The 16,302-nt window shown below is 45.8% G+C and overlaps 1 protein-coding gene across 2 annotated transcripts in view; it reads right to left on the reverse strand.

Moving 5' to 3' along the window:
* PCMT1 (protein-L-isoaspartate (D-aspartate) O-methyltransferase) overlaps positions 1 to 16,302 on the reverse strand; it is a 58,951-nt gene that overhangs the window by 24,390 nt on the left and 18,259 nt on the right. For both annotated transcript variants that reach the window (XM_054022161.1, XM_054022162.1), the window contains exons 2-3: positions 11,836 to 11,940; positions 9,921 to 9,952 (exon numbers count right to left, since the gene is read on the reverse strand). In XM_054022161.1, coding sequence (XP_053878136.1) covers positions 9,921 to 9,952; positions 11,836 to 11,940 — 137 coding nt within the window. The remainder of the gene's footprint in view (positions 1 to 9,920; positions 9,953 to 11,835; positions 11,941 to 16,302) is intronic.

Consider the following 16,302-nt stretch of genomic DNA (forward strand, 5'->3'; position numbering starts at 1 on the left):
CAGATATTTAGAACTTCAGTTTTCTCCAGAAGCCTACAATTTTTATATTTACATTAGCATGTTCTCCATTTAAGTTAAGGTTCTAATGCAGAGGTAGGCAACCTATGGCACACGTGCCAAAGGCGGCACGCGAGCTGATTTTCAGTGGCACTCACACTCCCCAGGTCCTGGCCACCGGTCCGGGGGGCTCTGCATTTTATTTAATTTTAAATGAAGCTTCTTAAACCTTTTAACAACCTTATTTACTTTACATACAACAATAGTTTAGTCATGTATTACAGACTTCTAGAAAGAGACCTTCTAAAAACGCTAAAATGTATTACTGGCACGCGAAACCTTAAATTAGAGTGAATAAATGAAGACTCGGCACACCACTTCTGAAAGGTTGCCGACCCCTGTTCTAACGCATCAGAAATCTAGTTGAACAGCCCACATGCATAAGATTATTTCAAGACTAATCATTTTTTTCACAAGTCAAATTTCTGTTTTGTGCACTAAAGGACAAACTCTGCTTCCTCCATGTGTGTAAAAGGCCTTCTTGAAGCAGAACTAATGTGGTTCTTCTGCATGAGGGGCCGGATTTTCAGGAGACAGATTTATCCCCATCCCCGCCCCCATCCAGGCGCGGCACAGGAGCTTAGGAGCAGGGTGGGAAGATCCATCACTGTCTAGTCCTTTCATTTCTCTACCCCATCACAGGAATACTGATAGTGAAGGAATACTCCTTCCCATTCCCATTTTTCATGCCACAAAACCCAACTCTGAATTTAGTCTTAGCAACTGCTATGTCTCACCTAGACTGTCAGACTCCCAGGAAAAATTATGCAACTACTTTTAGAGGCCAGTCACAATAGCAGTATTAGTTTTCTTCAATGAAAAGATCAATTAGTCTTAATAGTAAACTGATGACCTAAAACAGAAGTAGCATTTATTTAGAAAGAAGAACAAAAAATGGGAAGGTATGGAACATAGGAGAAAATTTTAACTACTCTGTTATTTTGTAGCTCTAAGTAGCTTCATGGTTCTGTTGACTTTGTAGCAGGTACCAACAGCAAAGTAGCTTAGAGTATAGGCTGTTAAAAACCTACCCTCCTTTCCCAAAGGAGGGAAGTTACTTACCTACAGTAAGAACTGAAATCTACGATTTTGGCATGTAGACCAGGAAAGAGTGTACCAGAGCACTACCTTCATTTATTGGCTGATATAACTTGACCTTTAACTATAGCGTGCCCTACCATAATTACTGTTCCTATACCAAATCGTAACTCTTCGTTATAATTTTCACTTGGTGGCAAATAGCCTATTTAACGCTGCAAAACTTTCAAATATACACATTTTCCTTTTTCCATCACCTTTGAGAGGAGATTTTAGAACAAAATCCCATCAACCTATTGAGTTAGACAAGAACCAAAGTATGCTAACCACAACTCAATACTGCAATGCTGAAAATGGTTGAAGTGTATAATTAGAACTCAAATATGTGAGTAGCACCTTTAGTAAGTTTGGGAAAAAAGTCAGTTTAATAAATTTTAAGTTGTCAATGAATGTGTAAGTTTTTAAAAACTTGTATACAAAGTACATTATATTGGTTTTTTTTTTAAATCCATCAGAGGTCTTCAGTTGCACTATCCTAGTTTTGGATACTACTGCTAAAAAAGGAATAGTTTGCACATAAACACTTTATGCATATTTTTACTTTCTACCTTGCTTATGTGATAGACTAGAGAGGCAATATGGACTCAGTGAATATAGGCTGAACACTAAGGACAATTACTGATATTGATTTACTGTTATGCAGACTAGCTGTTGTCAAACTTTTAAAAACTTAATGTTCCACTAAGAATTCAGAAAAAAGAACAGGAGTACTTGTGGCACCTTAGAGACTAACAAATTTATTAGAGCATAAGCTTTCGTGGACTACAGCCCACTTCTTCGGATGCATATAGAGTGGAAGAAGAAGAAGAAGTGGGCTGTAGTCCACGAAAGCTTATGCTCTAATAAACTGTTAGTCTCTAAGGTGCCACAAGTACTCCTGTTCTTTTTGCAGATACAGACTAACACGGCTGCTACTCTGAAACCTAAGAATTCAGAAATACTTGGTGCGCTACTTACATAATTCTAATCAGCGTAGTTATAACAGATTCTTATTCTGATATTATATTTACCTTTCTATTTAAAGAAACTTCCATGCCCTCTGTTTGTGGGACAAGTGCCACCAATGGTAAATTTAGTACAGTGTGAGAAACATGGATCTACATTAAGATTCTGGAAAAAATGGCTACTCACCTTCTCGTAATTGTTGTTCTTAGAGATGTGTTGTTCACGTCCATTCCAATTAGGTGTGCGTGCGCCACATGCACAGTTGTTGGAAAGTTTTCCCTTAGCAGCTCCCATCAGGTCAGCTGTGGAGCCCCCTGGAGTGGCGCCTTCATGGCACTCAATATATGACCCTGCTGACCCGACCCCCCTTTAGTTCCTTCTTGCCGGCTATTCCAACAGAGGAGAAGGAGGGTGGTTATTGGAATGGATGTGAACACCACATCTCAAAGAACAACAGAAGAACAAGTTTTTCCTTCTTCGAGTGCTTGTTCACGTCAATTCCAATCAGGCGACTCCCAAGCTCTACCCCGGAGGTGGGGTCGGAGTTAAGGAATTGGTGACAGGAGCACTGCCCTACCAAATGCTGCATCATCTCTGGAGTGTTGGGTGATAGCACAGTGAGACGTAAATGTACGCACTGATGACCAAGTTGCTGCCCTGCAGATCTCTTGTATCGGGACCTGGTCCAGGAACGCAGCCGACGAGGCTTGTGCTCTTGTGGAATGTGCTGTAAGAGTTGGGACTGGGAACTTAGCTAACTCATAACATGTGCGGATGCAGGATGTGATCCAGGAAGACATTCTCTGAGATGAGACGGGGAGTCCTTTCATCTGGCCTGCTACCGCCACGAACAATTGGTTCAACTTCCTGAACGGTTTCATGCGCTCAATGTAGAATGCTAGCGCTCTCCGAATATCCAGTGAGTGCAGCCTCTGCTCTTGGGTACTGGTGTGAACCTTAGGATAAAAGATGGGTAGAAAAATGTTTTGACCACTGTGAAATTGTGACACTACTTTGGGGAGGAAGGCTGGATGAGGCCTGAGCTGCACCTTGTCCTTGTGAAAGATCGTGTAGGGTGGGCTGAAGGTTAGAACCTTTAATTCAGACACCTGCCTGGCTGATGTGATGGCCATCAGGAAGGACACCTTCCACAACAAACGGAGCAGGGAGCAAGTTGCCAGTGGTTCAAAAGGAGGCCCAGTTAGCCTGGTGAGGACCAGGTTAAGGTTCTATGCGGGAACCAGTTGCCTAATCTGTGGCTATAGACATTCCAAGCCCTAGAGGAAACGTCCTACCATGGGGTTAGTGAACACAGAACATCCAGACATTCCTGGATGGAAGGCTGAGATAGCAGCAAGGTGCACCCTGACAGATGCCGCAGCTAAGCCCTGTGGTTTGAGATGCAGAAGGTACTCCAGGATGAATGGTATAAACACTTGGAGTGGAGGTGTGTGTTGCTGGGCACACCAGCAAGTGAATCTCTTCCACTTGGCTAGATAAGTAGCCCTGGTGGAAGGTTTCCTGCTACCAAGTAGAACCTCCCTTACCAACTCCGAACATAGGAGCTCCATGCGGTTTAACCAGGAAGCTTCCAGGCCATGAGTTGGAGGGATTGGAGGACTGGGTAGTGGCGGTGACCGTGGTCCTGAGTGATCAGATCGGAGTCCACTGACAGCTCCAGAAGCATGGTGTACCAATGTTGATGGGGCCACACTGGAGCCAGCAGAATCACCTCCGCTTTGTCCCTGCGGATCTTGAGCAGCACCTTGTGTACGAGCGGGACCAGTGGGAAGGCATACAAGAGGCGGTCTTCCCAAGGTAGCAGAAACGCATCCATTATTGAACCCGGGCTGCGTTTCTGGAAGGAGCAGAACATTGGGCACTTCTTGTTGCTCCGGGTGGTGAACAGGTCGACCTGGGGAAATCCACACCTTTGGAAGATGGGATGAAGAACATCTGGACGGACGGACCATTTATGGTTGCAGAACAATCTGCTGTGGTGATCCGCTATCTCATTCTGCACTCTTGGGAGATAGGACGCCTCCAGGTAAATGGAGAGGGCTATGCAGAACTCCCATAGTTGGAGAGCTTCTCGACATGGGGGAAAAAATGGGCTCCCACTACCGCCTTCCCTTCCTCTATGATGGCAGATAATTCAGCCCTAGAGTCCACAGGGATCAGCTCTTTGAACTTCAACATGGAGGACCATGAATTGAAGTTATACCTACTATAGCTTGCTGGTTAGCTATCCTCAGCTGGAGGCCCCCAGTGGCATAGACCTTTCTACCGAATAGATCTTTTTGCCTCCTTAGATTTGGGGGCTGGTCCTTGCTGTTCCTGACACTCTTTCTGTTAACCACCGACACAACCAGAGAGCATGGCTGTGGGTGTGAGAATAAGTACTCATAGTCTTGGAATGGACAAAGTATTTGTGCTCCACACCCATGGTGGTCAGCGGAATTGAGGCCGGGGTCTTCCATAGGTCTTTATATTGTTTTGAACAGTTTTGATCAGAGGCAGAGCTACCCGTGATGGACTTTGGGAGTGAGCATGTCCACCATGGGGTCCTCGGCCTTGACCACCTCCTCCGCTTCCAACCCCATGTTGCGGGCAATCTGCCTAAGGAGGTCCTTATGTGCCCTATGGTCAATCAGAGGAGTGGCCGAAGTTGACGCTCCGCCACAGCTTCACCAGGGGAAAAGGACGAGGTGGCCAGAGGGGGTACTGGGTCCTCCTGCCCCACCGGCTCCCTGACCTCCTCTTGGTCAGTGCACGCCCTAGTGGGGGTTACAGCTTGGGATGGTGTAGCCTTACTCTGCAGCTGGTCCCGTGTTGGGGTCGCCTCTGTTGCGACTTGAGCCTGAAGGGGCGGTTCAGACAGAGTGGCCTCGGATCCCTGAGCGTAGGCCTGTCCCTAGGAGAGTGGGGTGGCCGGTGTTCTGATACTACCAACCTCGACCCCCTTAAAAAGGTACCCTGGGCCTGATGGTAAGCCCAGCGGGTCTAAAAGGACCACTGTGCCAGGGGCTGCAGCTGCCAGGCCGGTGGCACCCTCCTTCGTTGCCTCTGGGACTGTGCCTCAAGTAGTATGAGTCAGCATCAGACTGCGAGAAAGCTCTGGCATACAGATGCTAGAACATTCCGTACACACGCGCCTGGTGCCAGATCCTGGAGGTCCGCAGCCGGCTGTGAGTGGACAGCAGATTCCATTAACAGTTGTTTTAGTCAGAAATCACGCTCCTTTTTGGTTCTTGCCCGAAAAGCCCTACAGATTTTATACCTTTCCGTTTGGTGTAGTGGGAATCACTGATGGGCATAGATTTATTACAAGCACTGCAGGGTTTAAAGCCTTGGGCTCACGGGATGCCCAGCGTCCGAGGGGGGTTAAGGATTGGGGAGAGATCCTGCTCCCAACCTACTATCTAAACTAACTATACTAAATTAACTTTAACTCTAACTATAAACCGTAATGACTAACAGAAGAACGCTAAGGGAGCACTTGCTGAGCAAGCAAGCACTGTTCCAACAGCCATCATGGACGGTAAGAAGGAACTGAACAGGGGGTCAGGTCGTCAGGGTCATATATTGAGTGCCATGAAGGCGCCACTCCAGGGGGCGCCACAGCCAGCCTGACAGGAGCTGCTAAGGCAGTGGCTCTCAAACTTTTGTACTGGTGACCCCTTTTACATAGCAAGCTTCTGAGTGTGATCCCCCTTATAAATTAAAAACACTTTTTAATATATTTAGCACTGTTATAAATGCTAGAGGCGATTTGGGATGGAGGTTGACAGCTCACGACCCCGCAATGTAATAACCGTACGACTCCCAAGGAGTCCCAACCCCCAGTTGGAGAACCCCTGTGCTAAGGGAAAAACTTTCCGATAACCGTGCACACAGCGCATGCACACCTGATTGGAAATTACATGAACAAGCACTTGAAGAACAACATACGTACTATTGTTGTGATTTCTTCATTTCTTGGTATACACCTCTGAAATTTTTTTTTTTTTTTAACTTTTTCAGATATAAAAAAGCCAAAGTTTCAAAATAGACAGTTTGAATTAGACCCTACCCTTTGAATTCTAATAGGTAACTTTAGGGAAAGACAAATGGAGCATAAGCTATGAAAATGTTTACTGTACTTTCCCACAAACTTTATTTCGCAAATAAAATACTATATGGGCTAAATATACCCACATTAATTCTTAATTTCAAATAATGAAATAAATGATCTGAGAATACTTTAGTATCTGTGATACATCATCAATACACTGAAATATAGGACAGTTACTTGTTCCGTAACTGGCGTTCTTCGAGATGTGTTGCTCCTGTCTATTCCACAGTAGGTGTGCGTGCTCGCCACGTGCACTGCTACCGAAAGTTTTTCCCTTAGCAGTGCCCATACTGGGGGAGCACCGCGGCGACCCCTGGAGTGGCGCCTGTGTATTGCGCTATAAGGGGAGCCATGGGCTCCCCACACCCTCGGTTCCTTCTTGCCGGAAAACTCCAACAGAGGGGAAGGAGGGCGGGGAATAGACAGGAGCAACACATCTCGAAGAACACCAGTTACGGAACGGGTTACTGTCCTTTCTTCTTTGAGCGATTGCTCCCATGTATTCCACAGTAGGTGATTCCAAGCAATATCTGCTGGAGGTGGGTAGGAGTTCATGAAGGTTTGGGACGAAGTACCGCCCTGCTGAACCCAGCGTCATCCGTAGACTGGGAGACGATCGCGTAATGCGAAGTAAATGTGTGAACTGAGGCCCAAGTGGATACCCTACAAATGTCCTGGATGGGGACATGGACGACGTAGGCAGCTGATGAGGCTTGAGCCCTCGTACAGCGTGCCCTGATGACCGGTGGTGGGGGAATCCCCGCCAGATCATAGCACGTGTGTATGCACGAGGTGATCCAGCGGGAAAGCCGCTGGGTGGAGATAGGCTGTCCCTTTGCCCGCTCGGACGAGGCAATAAAGAGTTGAGAGGACTTCCGGAATGGCTTAGTCCAATCCAGATAAAAAGCTAACGCCCTACGCACATTGAGTGTGTGGAGATGGCATTTCTCGGTAGAGGAGTGGGGCTTGGGACAGAGCACGGGAAGGAAGATGCTCTGCTCCATATGGAAGGCGGAGCGGGCCGACGTGATTGCCACAAGGCCACCTTCCACGAGAGGTGCAACCAGGAACACGTGGCCAGGGGTTCAAATGGGGGCCCTGTGAGACGGGACAAGACCAGATTGAGGTCCCACTGCAGCACGGGTGGCCTAGCGTACAGGAACGAATGGTCAAGGCCCTTCAGGAAACGGGAGGTCATCGAGAGGGAGAAGACCGAGTGGCCTTGCACCGGTGGGTGAAAGGCCGATATGGCCGCCAGGTGCACCCTGACCGAGGCAGGTGCCAGTCCCTGGGCCGTAAGGAATAAGAGATAGTCCAGGATAAACTGGAGAGGTGCTGCGGAGGGGGACACTCCCCGCTCCTGGGAGACCTGGACCACTTAGCCACATACGTCCGATGCATGGACGGTTTCCTGCTTTCTAGGAGGACTCACCTTACCTGCGCCGAACACCTATTCTTCTCATTCAGCCACGGAGCAGCCACGCTGTCAGGTGAAGCACTGCCAGATTGATGGAGGAGGTGTCCCCCGTCCTGGGAGAGGAGGTCCGGGCGGAGCAGTAGCGCCCTCAGGGGGGCCGCTAAGAGGCGTAGGAGGGGCCCGTACCAGTGCTGGCGGGCCCACACCAGGGCTATGAGAATGACTTTCGCCTCATCCACCTTCACCTTCTGAAGGACCTTGGCGATGAGGGGGGAACAGGGGAAAGGCATATAGGAGCTGGCCCGACCAGCTCAGGAGGAATGCGTCACAGATCATGCCTTCCCCCACCCCTCCCCTGGAGCAGAACCGGGGGGCAACCCTGGTTCTGATGGGTTGCAAACAGGTCGATCTGGGGAGCTCCCCACTCTTGGAAGAGCTGCTGAGTGACCTCTGAGTAGAGCGACCACTCGTACTGGGGGGAGAAGACCCTGTTGAGGCGGTCCGCTTGCGTATTGCAGATGCCCGGGAGGTGAGCCGCCCTCACGGAGATATCGTGGGCTATACAGAACTCCCAAAGGTTCAGGGCTTCCCGGCAGAGGGCTAAGGAGCGAGTACCACCTTGCCTGTTGATATAGTACATGGCGGCGGTGTTGTCTGAGAGGACTCTGACCACCTTGCCGCGGAGGTGCATGAGGAAAGCCATGCACGCCAACCGTACCACCCTGAGTTCCTTGACGTTTACGTGAAGGGGCAAGTCCGGGGCCGACCACACTCCCTGAGTTTGCACGTCCCCCATGTGGGCTCCCCAGCCGAGGTCCGAAGCATCCCATGTGCCTAAGCCCAGTGCCCTGATGCTGAGGTACCTCGAGGGAAGCCTCTGGCATGACGTCTAGACGAGCAGGAGCTGGAATGGGAGCACCGACGTGAGTCCCATCGAGAGCGGCTACAGTACCCACGTCTAGCAGATGAGTGTTCCCGGTGCCTCTCTTGGTGCCTACGCTTGCTGGCAGGCGGCGTAGAGGGTCCCAGCGACTCCCATCCCGACGGTGGCCCGGACGGTCTGGCTGGCGTCGAGGGTGGCTGGGAGCTATCAGAAGAGCGGCCGCTGCGCGCCGAGCGGTGCGGGGAACGATCTTCGGAGCGGGAACTGCGGCTGCTCGGAGGGGTCTGGTGGGCACCCAAAGGGGGCTTGCCTCGCGACCTAGGGCCCATACCCATTTGCGAGCTCGGGACGGGCAGAGAATGTCCTTCGCAGCCTGCACCGCCTCCAGTGTCGACGGCATCCATACTGGTGGGGATGCCTGGGCCGACGGTACCGGGCTGCTCCGCTCCACACGAATCGGAGCCTTTGAGGCATTGTGAAGTTGGACCGTTCCCTTGCTTTTTTGGAGGGAGAGCAGCGCCGACTAGTCGAAGGGGCCTCGCTATGTACCGACAATGCGGCGGCCAGCACCGAGTCCGATCTCCATACCAGCGTCAGGATCAGCGCCGATTCCATCAGGAGAGCTCGAAGTCTGAAGTCTCTCTCCTTCTTGGTTCTTGGCTTGAACGACCTGCAGATCTTGCAACAGTCGCTGGTGTGAGTCTCTCGCAGGCAGCGAAGACACTCAGCGTGAGGGTCGCTCCTGGGCATAGAACGGTGACAGGAGTTGCATGACTTGAAGCCTGGGGCAAGGGGCATGCCCCAAGCCCACTCTAACAACTGAAGAACGATCTACAATGGTACCACTAAGGTCGAGAAGAAGGGCTGCAACAGAGCTGGAGCACAAAAGTTCCAACTACCTTCACTGGCAGCAAGAAGGAACTGAGGGTGGGGGGAGCCCGTGGCTCCCCTTATAGCACGATATACAGACACCACTCCAGGGGTCGCCGTGGTGCTCCCCCAGTACAGGTACTGCTAAGGGAAAAGCTTCCAGCACCAGTGCATGTGGCGAGCACGTACACCTACTATGGAATGCACAGGAGCAATCACTCGAAGAAGAACTCCTCGTGTTTACTTGTTAAGACTCAGCCATGAACTGTCTGGGTCTCAAATCACTAGGCAAAGGTCTAACATCTCAGTATAATTTCTCTCTTGACAAAAAAAAAGATTAAATAAATTACAACAATTCCACCTGGTTGAATTCACATATAATGATAGACAGAAGTACAGGCAAGATTACAGTAGTTTCCAACATTACTACCAATAGATAGTGAAAGCTGTTGGAATAAGTATACTTTTATTCTGGAGAGTGACTAGATTGCTAATCATCTTCATTAACCATTCTGTGTTATAAATCTAATGCTTACCATGTGTGGGGCACTGATAGTTGCTTGGAAACCTGTAAAACAAGAAAGAGGTAAACCTACTGATGTAAGAGTTGAGCTATCCGTGTTATAACATTCCTATCCAACTTGTGTATGAAACACCGCATATGCAAGCCCTCAAATGAGACACTACAGCTGCTCTAGCTGTGTAGTTATATATTAGTACTATATTCAAAATCACGGTACAAGAAGGTCTGACATGCCCAACTCTAAAGTGAAAAAAAAAGTTCTGCTACTTTCCCCAACTGGTCAGTACATACAGCAATGACGGGTGCTAAGAAAGAGGAAAGTTTCTATATCTTTCCAAACTCTCTTTCATTTAGCATCTTATTTTTAGTTTAATACAAACCTTTAGTTTTGTAAAGCTATATTGCATGAAAGCTGCCTATGAAATATTTACATCCAAAGAGCAGTGTTTCCCCTTTCCACTGTTATTTCCCATGTGCCAATCCTGGTTCATAATTTTTTGTATGCGTTTTTGCACCAGATTACAAACTCCCTGACATAGGGACGGTGTCTGTTTGCCTGTAAATCAGCATGCATATATATAAGGGGAATGAATGGGGGAGAATTGTATTGCATGCATTAACACTTAGGGAACATCAAGTCAATTTTTAATTTGATTTTTAAGATGCACACAAGACAAAGTTGGTTTATGTAGGAATATACAGAAAGTTCAATATGGACTAATGAATAATGTACTATAACTAATCTAGGGTTACCATACATCTGGATTTTCTCGGACATGTCCGGCTTTTTGGGCCTCAAATCCCTGTCCGGGGGGAAATTCCAAAAAGCCGGACATGTCCGGGAAAATAGGGAGGGAGGGCCCGGCGGTGCTCGGCCGGGACCGCTGGGGCTGGGGCCGGCGGTGCGGGACCGGGCCGGGGCCTGCAGTGCTCGGCAGGGGCCGGAAGTGCGGGGCTGAGGGTGGCGCGGTGCTCGGCCGGGGCCGGGGCCGGAGCCGGAGGCGCGGTGCTCGGCCGGGGGCCAGCGCCCCAGGGCCCGAGCCAAGCCAGGTGGGAGACGCCGGGGCCAGAGAACTCTTGGCCTGGGCCGGCCGGCTGCCAGAGGGAGCGCTCGGCCAGGGGGGCCGGACTGGGCCGCGCCGCACCCCGCCCCAGCCCCAGCTTACCTGCTGCCTCCCTGTTTCAGGCTTCCCGCAAACATTTGATTTGCGGGAAGCAGAGGAGGGAGAGGAGCAGGGGGTGGAGCATTCAGGGTAGGGGGCAGAGTTGGGGCGGGGAAGGGGCGGAGTTGGGGCGGGGAAGGGGCCCCATGGAATGTCCTCCTTTTTAAAAATTAAAATATGGTAACCCTAGCTAATCCCACCATCAGCCAAAATAAAAGCTGAAAAAGAGAAGAAAAAATAGATTCACTTTGATTCATTTCCCAAAAAGAAAAATAATTAAAGGCTCTGGGTGGGAGCAAGCAAGTTCCAGAATTCACGATCCTTCACTGAAAAATGCCCTGCCAGCAGTCCCTTCTTATTTAACCTTTTAGGTCAAGTACCCACATCAGCTGACCTCAACTGCAGTATTGTTCAAAGAGAAAGAACATCTCTAATGTAACCAGATCAAATTATTTAGAGTTTTATACAGTAAAGCCATCACCTTAACTGCACCTGGTAACAAAATGAAAGACAATATTGACTAGAGGACTATAATATATTCCAAGAGGCGTCACTAAGTAAATGGGCTACTGAAGTCTACATTAGCCAAATCTTCAAATTAAAAAAGGCTGGATCAGCTAATTGTGAAGAACTAAAACTCCTCCCATATAAAAACTTTTCAAGCATTTCTTTAAAATAAAATACTTTCATATTCTTATCACACATGCCAAACTCATACTCTGTTATAAAAGTGAGGATAGACATTTTAGATAGATGCTCTCTTACCTATTGATTGAGGAGAGTCCATATAAGGGTTGCATTTTGCATAGTGGCAACGGTCTGTAGCCAACATTACTTCATATACTTTATCTGATTTGATTATTCCATTTTCTGAAAAAAGGAGAGTTTTATTTACAAAAAACTGAAAGCACAATTCCTTTTTTATAATGATATGTCTATGCAAGGACACAAAATGTAAAATAAATGAATTCATAAATTGCAAGAAATCATGTATTATGCATACTTTAACCTGTACTATGCTTCATTTTAAGCTTTGACCAGTATTTAAACACATTGAATTTTGAGCTACACCACAAGTTTTTCTAAAAATTATCAAATGCTTTCAATTTTGTAAGATGTTGAAGATTTTATATTCATTTTCCAAAGATCTGCCTCCCTCCCTCCCCTCCCCCGGGAAAATGGAGCTTGTTGAATACTTTTGCCACTCCTGAAAGAATACTGTCAATCTCTCATTTAATACTGAATATAAAGTACATTGTTCTGCTAACAAACAATTTATGGTTCCTCTACATACACAGGAAGGAATAAGACCACTTACAAGTGAGAAACTACAATATATTTGCCTATTTGACAAACTGTAATTTATTTTCAAGTGCTGTTTCACTATTTGTCTTGAGAAAAATGTTCCTCTTAAAAGAAACTCCTACATCATTAGGATTCTGACATTTGGTCTTAGCCAGCCCACACGAGAATTCACATCAAAACAGTTACATCTTTGTTGCTCTCCCAACTGAATTGTAAATGCTTTTGCCATTTTACATTCATGTACATTACCAGTTCAGTCAATAAATTTTTTGTTTAACTTGTGATCAAGTTCTTTATTGCTAAATGATTATTTAGCCTTGTTTTCTTTAGTGTTCCGAAAAAGCATTCATGTAATCACAAAAGTATCTTAAAAACAACTGGAATAAACAGTATACTTCACAGCCAGTCACTTACATAACAAAAAGATATGCAGTTTAAACCAAAAACAAATGTTTTAAAAATGAAGTGCTCTATGAAGCTATTCACATTAAACAAGGAGTAAAAAATTTAAAAAGCACCTAAGCCATTTTTGAAAATGGGACTTAGACTCATACAATAGGCACTTTTGAAAATTATACCCAAGATCTAGTAATCTAAACCCAAATTCTTAAGCTTGTAATGGGACTGTTCTTATTAAAGTTACTTCCATTTTTCAACTTTTCATTCTGGGAATATTACTGCAAAATATCCATAAGGACATGGAGGTTCATATTTTTGCTGAGCTGCCTTTATCCTGCTATCACAACAAACTGTTAGTTCCATAGATCAATTATAACTTAAACCTACAACAAAAAACACTAATTTACTAATGACAGGTAAGGGGTGAGAAATATCCATATTCCCATTGAATTAGACAATTGAAATCCAATAAATCTTTATGAGTGGCCAACTAGGAAAAATATTCCTAAATTTGTACTTTGATCTTTCCATTAGAGGTCACAAAAAGTTTTCCATCATTCAAGTCCCTTCTGAGATCCTGTCTTGAAATCTCATTAACACTTTTGTTATTGACTGCCACCAGCTCAGGTATTGTTTAAACGGCAAGGGGGAAGCAAAATAATCAAGAGGGTTCCATGGCAAGTGACTACAGCATCACTGCCTGGGCATTGAGGAGCTTCTGAGATGTAAGTAAGGTACATGAGTGCGCAGGAAAAATCCCAACTATTGATTTCTTGTTTGAGATTGTAAGGTTGAGCAGGAAGCCTCCAATTTAGAGAAAGTTGGGCTAAGGTCATCAGTTAAATAAAACTATTTTAATTAAAAAATGATGGAATGTTAGCAAGTCTGCTGCAGCCATCTACACTGATATGCACATGCACTCAAAGGGTTAATTGCTACAAACTAGAAATATAGTCTACATTTCTTCAGCACCTTCCATTCAGGGGAATCTCAAAAATGCTTTATGAATGTTAGACTTCACACCACTGATTATTTTATTCTCAATTTATAAATGGAAAATCTGACATTCGTAAGTGACTTGCCCAAATTCAGACAGTATGCGGCAGAAGCAGGAATAGCAATTAGATCTCCTTGACACAAACTGCTTGATTTAACTACTAGATAATGCTCCCCCTTGATAAAAAAGGACACTGATTTATATAATGGCCTGCAATTCCTCAATAGAATGCTACTCCCTTTTTCAAATAGTGTCCACTGTACTGTAAGTATTATAATTAGCCCAGGGTAACACGTCAAAAGATTTTATTAATCCACAGGTAATAGTAGCAGGAAGTTTGGGAAGAAATATGCCACAATATTAATAATTAAGAAAAAACAAGCTTTGGTTTTATAACAGTCCTGAGTCTTTGAAGGCATCACAGATTTCCCTTTCTTGAGGCTCAGGCTCACAGTAAGAGAAAGGCAGAAGCTCTAAAGTTTTTGGCCCTCTCAGGGTGTCCCAACACTGCTGTATGGAGCATGACTCCCAGCCCTGGCAGGCAGACTTGTGCTGACTTTGATCAACGTAGTGAGCTAAAAATACCAGTGTGGACATGGCAGTCCTGGCCACAACTTGGACTAGCCATCAGAGTTCAAGCCTGCCCATCCCTCTGGGTCGGAGCGCAGGTGGCTAGCCTGAGCTGCAACATCCACCTGCTATTTTTAGCTCACAGATTAAGCAAAGATACCTCAAGTCTGTCTACTTGGGCTGGGAGGCATGTTCCTGGTTGCAGTAGACACACATCTCTGAAATAATGAAACTTCAACGCAAGCCCCCCCATCATTCACCCATAAGGTGACCAACTCCCAGTACCATCTGGAATGATCCCTACCAGTTCCTGAATCGCTCAGGAAGCAAAGAACTCCCATAAAAATCCATTAGTAAAAGCATATACAATAAAAACTTGTCTTGGAAAAAGTTTCATCCCCAAGTACAAATAAGCAAGGCCACTAAGGTCAAAAACATCAACTCAAAATAAAATGTCCAAATCTTGAGGGCAAACTAGTAGATAGATGACAGGGAAATAAATGCTGCATGAAAATATATTTAAAGTAACTTAAATAAATAAATAAATAAATAAACTTTCCTATTTAAAGATACCACACACAGGATTTCAAACTCCTGGAGAGTTAAGAGATGAGAATTAAAAGAGTTAAGAATACTGGTAGTGAAAACACTACAGAAAGAAGAGATACTCTGATGTAGAATAGGTTTTGATCTTTGGTGAACTAGTGAGATGCCAGGAGAGTCAAACAGGCACAAAGCAATTCAGGAACTCCTTCACCAACTGTGGATAAAGCATTACAGCACTGACATAATGTGCTTCTTCCAGGAAGCGACTGCACTTGAAAAGTTCCCACTTTGATTTCTTTCAAGAGATCAGAGCCAAGAATGGAAATCTCCTTCAACTATATCTTTAGAGTACATATAATTAAAATATACAAATTAAGTTTATTTGCTTTTTTTTATATTTAAGACTTATAATTAAATTTTTTGTTCTGTGAAGTAGAATAATTCAAATTTTATTTTAGACTGAGTTTCCCTTTTAAAAGGGATATTAATATATGTCCCTGGGATGTGAAACAGATTTTACTTTTTTATAATTAGACATATTTCATGTCATATAAAATATGAAAATACAGGTATAAGGAAAAAAAGAAACCAAACACTGTAAAAACACAAAAAGAGAGACACCATTATCAATAATACAGGAAAGAAGAAGCTGAATGAAACCAGAAAGGAAAAGAAAATATAACCAGAGATTTTTTTTTTTTTTTTTTTTAGTTTTCCCCAAGGAGAGCAAGAAAGTTTTCCAGGTAAGTCTCTTCAATTTCTACTGAATCTAAGCTTTATTTCAAAAAAATGTCCTAGCTCTTATAGTTGTGAAAAAGAGACTTCTAAACAGGAAGTATTAGCTAATACAGTGCTGTCTTCCTCTGTCTATGCAGACAGCTCCCATGTGTCTGTTGTTGTTCATAACTTTTTTCAAACTGCAAGATGCAGAAAATTGACCAGAATACGGTCATTTTTAATTACTGTACATAGTCGATCATAAGCCGGTTCATTTATAAGCCAACACCTCCCCCCACGATGGATAAGTAAAAATGGAAAATTTTTATGACCCATTCATAAGCCGACCCTATAATTCAGGGGTTGGCAAACTTTGGCTCCCGGGCCATCAGGAGAAGCCGCTGACAGGTTGAGACGGTTTACCTTGAGCGTAAACAAAAGTGTCAGTAAGTCGTGGGGAAATTTTTTTTGCGGGGGGGGGGGGGGGGGGGGGGAGGGGGAGAAGCTGAGGGTCAGAGGAGTAACCCCTGTGACCACCCCTCACATGACCCCACCACTAGCCCGGGATCCCCACACTCTCCCCATCCCATCCCTTCCCACCTTAGCTGGGGCGGGCCAGGGGAGGATTCTCTGGCCTGGCCGGAGCTGCTCCGGGTGTCACGGACATAGCGTGTTCAGGCGGGCGGGGCCGAGCGGCG

Source organism: Malaclemys terrapin, chromosome 3 (assembly GCF_027887155.1).
Source record: "Malaclemys terrapin pileata isolate rMalTer1 chromosome 3, rMalTer1.hap1, whole genome shotgun sequence".
Taxonomy (NCBI): Eukaryota; Metazoa; Chordata; order Testudines; family Emydidae; genus Malaclemys; species Malaclemys terrapin.